The sequence below is a fragment of the Cariama cristata genome, unplaced genomic scaffold (assembly GCF_000690535.1).
Source record: "Cariama cristata isolate BGI_N322 unplaced genomic scaffold, ASM69053v1 scaffold4997, whole genome shotgun sequence".
Taxonomy (NCBI): Eukaryota; Metazoa; Chordata; class Aves; order Cariamiformes; family Cariamidae; genus Cariama; species Cariama cristata.
The window spans coordinates 12,358-19,838 of record NW_009624784.1 but is presented as its reverse complement, the minus strand read 5'-3'; the positions used below and the strand labels follow the sequence as shown (position 1 = coordinate 19,838).

Below are 7,481 nucleotides of genomic sequence, written 5' to 3'. Positions count from 1 at the left end.
GGGAATGGATCCTGGCACTTGCGAGAGAGGGCCATACCCTATGACATCCACCCTAGCATAGTCAGTCATGGTTCTGGATTTTTCCTGGAATAAGTACTTTATTTCATAGCTCTGCAGGAAGGGACGGTGCTGATAACTCACAGGGTTTTTCAGCATCCTGATCAGAGATTCATTGAGTTGCTGCTGTCACTTTGTTGGTCAGCCAGTTCCGTATTTCTTGCAATACTGCAGATGTTGCTAAACAGATTTTCTACAAATCAGACCAATAGGCCTTCCTCTTACTTTTTTTAGTCATGTGAAATGGAGCAATAGCATCCAAAAGAGAATGGATATCCTTTTGCCCCAGCTCAACCCCTCCTACAGGAGAAGAGGAAGAGAGTTAGGTGGTTTCTTTTAGTAGATGACTTCTGCTGAAAATACCCTGCCTCCTCTAAGGCTCCTACAGGAGTGATAATCTAGACCAGAGCTTGTCATGTTGCCGTCATCGGTATCCGGGAGTTTCAAATTCTACCTGAATATTGCCATTCACAGCAGAGCATAGGCTGGAGATTCTGAGTATTTTACTCCCTTTAGGATGTCTTAAACTAGGCAACAATAGAAAAAGTGTTTATCACTCATCTCTTCCTGCAAGTCTTGACTGCATTTTATCTAAAGAATTTGTCCCCTTAACAGTGCATCACGTATTTCAATGTCATTGTGGGCTGCAAGTCTGTATCTTAGAATTAAATCTTCCACTTAACTACTCTGAGGTAGTACCTATTTTTCTTGAAACAAACACTGTATTGCCTCCTGCTGACCTCAGCTATCCTTTTTTAAGGCAGCAGGCTGCAAACCCAGCCCTCCGTTTGCACAAGTACAGACAGATTGCTAAATAGCTCCGTGCTCCCCACTGGTAGCAGAGCATCTTCCCTAAGAATGAGTTTTCTCAGGACATGGCTTGCATGGTTGATCAGGGAGAGAAACAGGTTTTGTTCTGCTGGGCAAAGAGCCAACCAAGGGCAGAACGACGTTGGGATACCTTTGGTAACGGCTTTGCAGGCTGGCAATGAAGTCCTCCGACGAACTCAAAGTTGGGCAGGAAAGGACGTGGAAATTCAAAATCCCAGTATGTTCTGATTAACCATATCTCTGCTTTCCCCATCGTCTCACACAGGGTTGTGGGCCTTCCTATGGACAAGGTACAAGGAGTTTACAACATGCACGGGAACAGCCTTGTTTGCTGTGGATTGCAAAATAGGAGCCTTACCTTTGTCTTTTGGCACTCTCAGTCAGTGTAGCCTATCAAATCATGCATGAAATGAAAACATGGACAAATCTAGACCAATTCCTTGCCCTGTCCTCTCTTCGGCTTTGGCAGGTTGCCACGAACAAGGCAATATGATCTTTGAAAGGATTTTGAACCTTCAGGGTGAATTGAGAGCAGTACAAGAGTAAGTGAGAAGCATTTAGTTTCTGTGATACAGAAGTGCAGTTCTTGTACCGCTGAAAGACCTGTGCTTGTGATAAAAACACATTTTGGGGAAGAGAACAATCACAGAAAATTCAGTTCCAAATAAAAAATAAATGAATCGCAAAGTGATGATCACCAGTGAGGGAGGAGGATAGTTTTTAAACAAAGTTCTGTGGCATTTTTCAAATAGTGCCTCAAGTCAGTGGTTGCTGGGGACTGAGTCACCTCCTCCTGACACATATCGGGAAAATTTGGCCAAATCCATAGATACTTTCAATGTCATTTTATGCAAAATCCAACATCTCTAGAAATCCATCTGTAGAAAAAAAAATCCAGTGGGTAAAACTGTTTTATAGCTTCCTGTTTGGAAAAATACATATTCTCGGGTGCATGTTGCAAGTTGTCTTTGCAGTATTTTCCCCACAAAGAGGAACTGGGGAGTAAAAGGGTTAGGAGTGTTGGTAAATGATTATCCAAAGCCAGCCTAATGCAAGCAGGAACCAAGCCAAATAAGCAGCAAGATAAAAATTATCTGTAGGGCATCTTCTTAAACTACTTGATCAGCATTTCAATTTACACCAGTAATTTTTGTTTTTATTTTAAGTAAAGAGCAATGAGTCAATTACAAAGTTACTGGAGTGAAAATTAAGGCTGCATTACAAGTAGAGTGATATAAAAGTGTAATTAAGTCTTATATGGTATTAAAGAAAAAAAAAAGAATCTAGGGAACAGGGACTAGTTTGCAGAGCACAGCAGTGTTTTTGGGGAAATGCAGGAAGAGATTGGAAAGCAACAGAATAGATGCCCTTGTGCTTGCTGTTTGCTTGTTATCTGCCTAAATATAGATATTCTGTGTAAGATTCAAAGTCCATTGAACTCAAAGGTCTCTAATAGACTTTGAATCAAGCGTGAGTTGTACTAGGTTGGAACAAAAATTTCAGGTATATATGTAGGTTAAGGAGACTATTTCAAACTCTGAATGGTGGATGAGAGGGAAAGGTGACAGTTCTTAGTATTTATTATGGGAGAATATGAACTCACGCTTAGCATCCTGTACTCCGCAGGGTTGCAAGATGATACCTCCAGACGATGCATGCAATGTGAACAAAGCGCTTTTTTGCTCTGCAGTTGTCCAGAGACAGCCACTGGTCCTAGCTGCAACGAGGTTAACTCCATCCCCGTGTGGTCAATGGAGCTGTCTCCAGGGCCTTACACTTAGTTAAGGAATGATTTTGCCCTCCAGCCTTTATCTACTACCATCTTAACTGTAGTAAGTGCCTGTCATCAAGATGAAGAGGCAACAACTGTCCTCTGAAAGCACAAAAATGGGCAGCAGCTTACTGCAAGAGCTCACCAGCAGTATCATCGCTGACAAAAATTAGAACTGAGTGCTCTAAAGATCCTCAAGAGGAACTAGAGCAAGACCGCACTGGTGTTTGTTAGACTAGACCAGAGCTAAAGGGGGAACCACAGCCTCCATGTGACCAAAACAGGATTACCATCTCTGCTAGCCATTGAGACAGAATATTTTGAGACAACAGCATCGAGCTCCCAAAACATTCAAAAGGTGCAACCTATGCAAGAGGAGAAACCACTTAACCGCTGCCTTACCTAAGGCGTTACTGTAGTATCCATCCCATTTGTCTCGCCAAAACTTCAAGAAAAATAAATCCATGTAAAAATAAAAGAGGAAGTTCTGTAGTCTTTCCATGAAGGACATCTGGTCTGTCAGCCCCCTTGTGCTAGCAGGCACATAAGAAGGTGGGGACGGGAGCCCACCGCACAGCCGCTCTACCACATTCCCATCAGAGAAGCGGAAGCTGTAGACAAAAGGGATTGATAGGATTTCTGCTATGAGCTCCCCGCCTGCAGACAGAGGGTCAGCGATCAGAACATCAAACTTGGCCTGCTGCAGCTTTGCGATCAGCTGAGGGTTCATCAGCAAGGTGTCACAGGTCTGCTTTGACATATTGGTGAAGACCTCCAGGTCCTCTTTCATCCTCCACATCACCTCCCATGGGGGGAGGTTAGAGACCTCATTCAGCCAGAAATTGAGGAAGTCGTCCATGGTAGCATCCAGGGTCTTCTGGGTAAAGGGGACTTGCAAGACTTCAAAGGTGAATGGGGAGGAGGTGTCTTGGTAGTTGATGAGCAGATTGCTTGAGGGCACCAGCACAGTCACTTCGTGACCCCGGAGGATGAGCTCTTCCAGCAGCACTTTCAAATTGATCCAGTGACTTGCATCAGTGGGCCAGACCACCACCTTCCCACAAAAGCCAAAGCTCAAGCAACACGCGTAGGCCCAGAGCAGCCGAGAGAACCTTGGCCCCATCATCTCAGCACTCCATGTACACCTCCGGTCTGACGGAGCTGGAAGCAGTTCACTGCTCCAGTGTGCAAACACTTCAGAGCCCGCCAATAAAAGTGAGATCCACTTGGTGCCAAGCTTGGCAAGAGGGAGTGTCAGAACACAAAGCAGCGCTCATGGGAGGACTGGGCAAGCCGCAAATCCCCTTCTGGAGCCTCCTGCAGAGCCACAGCTGATCTCAAACTGATGGCAGCTTCTGTTTCTGCTCGCCACAAAATACGTTTAGCAGCATGTGAGGACCAGAAGTGTTTTCCCTGTATTGTGGTTTAATCTTGATAGGCAGCCAAGCACCACAAAGCCTTTCACTCCCCCGCAGTAGGAGGGGAGAAGGAAGGGCAAAAGTTAGAAAACTCACAGATTGAGATAGAGACAGCTTAATAAGCAAAAACTAAAAATAAACCCAACAAAAACAAGTAATGGAAAAAACAATTGCTCACTGCCAGCCAGCCGATGCCCAGCCAGTCCCTGAGCGACAGCAGCCCTGGCAAACTTCTCCCCCCGCAGCTGTATACGCTGAGCATGGCGTCATATGGTGCGGGACATCCCTTGGGTCATTGGGGTCAGCTGTCCCAGCCGTGTCCCCTCCCAACTCCTTGTGCCCCCCCAGCCTCCTCACTGGTGGGGTGAGAGGCAGAAAAGGCCTTGGCTCTGGGTAAGCCCTGCTCAGTGATAACAAAAACATCCCCAAATTATTAACTCTGTTTGCAGCACAAATCCAAAACATAGCACCCTGCAAGCTACTGTGAAGACAATTAATTCTATTCTAGACAAAATGAGTGTACCCTCATACCAGACCTTCAAGGTAAAGATACGCATTCCTGTACCAAGCAGGAGCTCAGGCCAGGGAAAGCACATGAGCAGCCCCTGGGACTGTTCAGACAGCTACCAGATGAACCCTATTTTATCACTTGACTACAGCCTAGATTTGCTTCTTTGCCCTGTAGAACCAACCCTACCTGTAAAGCTGGTTACAATTTTTACCTCCTCATTTTACTAGGTGCAAAATGTCCTGCAGTGATTCACAACCAGTCCGCAGGGAGCTCTCCTTCTGCCCTCTCTATAACCAGATGCTGTGGACACACAGCACTGTTGCTGGAAGGACCCAGCCCTGGTAGAGATGACTCCAGCATCGGACCACCTCAGGAGAGAAACAGGAGGTGAGGAACACAGGTTTTGCTCCCCTTGCTGCTTCTGTGCCTTCTCTTGGGAAGATGCTGCAAGCTGGCATCCGTGTGTCCGTATCATGTAGTCCAGAACAGATACTGCCGAGACAAGAGACCTGACTTCTCCTCTTGACTGCATCCTGCAGATGTACTGGAGATGCTTGGTGCTCCTGATGCGTCCAGGGAAGAGAACAGGCAGCTGCTCTCTGCTAAGCAGAGGGCAGTTGAGGCTCAGACCGAGTCTAAATAGAGCCTGAGCACCCCTCCAGGAGCTCAGCACCACCACACAAGCTCTTCTCGCTAGACTGACAGTGGAGCAAGCAGTCTTTCATCATGCTTCAACCTCATCACTCGAAAAAGCCCTTAGGCAGCTCTAGGAAAGCAGCTGGAATAATCAGAACCCTGAAGAAGATTTTCCAAGGAGAAAGAGAAGGTGCATGCAGGAGCTGGGGCATCGCCCCGTTTTTGTGAGATCCTTGCCCCTTCCTTTCACACCTCCTTCAGGACTGGATACACGCCAGATCAAGGCATATCACAGGGCAGAGAACAGCTAAGCTGACACAGCTAACGAAACAGGTATTGCACGTGGAGCCTTAAATGCTAAACCCCACATTTAACAACAAAAAAGACAACGCAAGATCCAGGCAGCTCTGAGGCTTACACGGCAGATCAGCAAACCATGTTTCTGCCAGCACAAGATTTTCTAATCTCTGTCAAACATGATAAGCAACCCAAGTAAACACAGAGCTAGGTACTCTAATAGTAGGGTATCTTAACAACTTAGCTGTCTCAGCAGAATTACACCCTACTAATGAAATATAAATAAAAACACTTAAAGCTTCATGTTGAAATAACATCCATTTTATCTCCCCACCAACAATGCATGTATGTTTGCCCTGTTTCCTTTTAAACATTACAGTAATCACTTAGGGCAAAAAATGTGAAAATAATTATGCAACTATTATTTAAAAAAGAAAAAAAACTTATAAATAAATATGACTGTTTTCTAATGTTTCTTAGAGACACTTTCAGAAAAGCAAAGAACCCTGTGTCTGCTGAGGGCCTTTTATCAGTGCAAACCGGGGCTCAGCCGCTCTCCCAGGCTTTAAAAGACCGAAGGACGCCACTAGGTCTCATTTGAGATAAGCCAGCAAGCAAAAAGGGCGCTAAGGGAAAAAAGGTAGTTGTGTTGTAGAGCTTTCCAAAACCATTTTTTATGTCTACTTCAAAAGGTTTAATTCAGTACCAGTGTTTGGCAGCTATATAGTGCGATTTTGCAGTTCTTGGTGTTTGTCAAGATTCATCTATGAATATGACTGATGAGCTGTGTTTCAAGTGGCTTTAGCACTGTTTTATCTATCCTAGAAGTACCTGTGCGGACTTAGCTGTGCTCGTGTAGCAGGTCAGGATTAACAGGCAACGGTTGTACTTGCCTGGATTGTTTTTCTTGATGCAGGAATTCTGGGGGAAGGAGAGCGAGTTCGGCACTGTCTTGCTCCTCATTTGTGCCTTAACCTCCAAGCTCTGGGTGTTTACTCTCAGCAGATGTAATTTCTGGAAGTAAGAGCAGCCTTACCTAAAACATCACTGTAGTATCGATCCCAGCTTCCCCAGAGAAGGTGATGATACATGATATCCTGCACAGCGTAGGAGAAGATGTTTTTTAGCCTTTCCAGGAAGGACATCCTATCTGTTAGGCTGGTTAGGGTGGCTGGTACGTAGGAAGGAGGCGCTGGGAGCATCCCACAGAGCCGCTCCACCGTGTTGCCTACGGAGAACCGGATGGTGTACACAAAGGGGATACCCAGCTTCTCAGCAAAGAGCTCCCCACTGGGTGCCAGCGGGTCTGCCAAGAGGACATCGAAGGTGGATGCCCGCAATCTCTCCAGTAGCGCCTCATTCTTCAGGACTTCATCACAAATGATTTTGGTTACTTTCTCCAGCTTGTTCACCAGTTGAGCTATCTTATAAAAACTTTCCCAGACAGGTAACACTCTCTCCTGGTAAAACCAAAAATAGAAAAATTCTTCCAGTAAGGTAGCCATCTCCTTTTTGGTGATTGGCACCTCAACCACCTCAAACTGGAAGGGTGAGGGCTGTGTGGGGTTGAGGATGAGGAAGCACGAAGGCAGCAGCACGGTCACCTCGTGGCCCCGGACCACAAGCTCCTGGAGTATGTACTCCATGTTCAGCCAGTGGCTGTTGTCAGCCGGCCAGACCAACACCTTCCCCCCGGACCCCCAGCCCAACACAGCCAGCAGCCACAGCACTGCCACCTCCTTCCCAGCCATAGCCTGCCCTGTGTGGCAATGCCCCGGTGGCCTTCCTTCACCCGGAGCAGCAGCACTCCCAAACTGGGCTGGGCATGCGTGACGCTGCCTTGCTCCGGAGGGCAGGGAGCCAAGGTAGCTGGCGTGAAATCCCGTCCTGGATAACGGCATGTTTTCTCCTGGGGAAAAAGGTGGCTGGCACCAGCCGGCAACATCTTCCTGCTGGTAAC

The 7,481-nt window shown here is 46.6% G+C and overlaps 1 protein-coding gene across 2 annotated transcripts in view; it reads right to left on the bottom strand.

Moving 5' to 3' along the window:
- The window catches only part of LOC104164073 (UDP-glucuronosyltransferase 2A2-like), a 13,319-nt gene that overhangs the window by 3,520 nt on the left and 2,318 nt on the right, over window positions 1–7,481 (bottom strand). Inside the window, exons 1-2 of one of the 2 annotated variants that reach the window (XM_009703298.1) lie at window positions 3,062–3,785; window positions 1,019–1,167 (exon numbers count right to left, since the gene is read on the bottom strand). In XM_009703298.1, the coding sequence (XP_009701600.1) occupies window positions 1,019–1,167; window positions 3,062–3,785 (873 nt within the window). Of the gene's footprint in view, window positions 1–1,018; window positions 1,168–3,061; window positions 3,786–7,481 lie in introns of those variants that run through there. The other variant, XM_009703297.1, reaches the window with a different exon arrangement.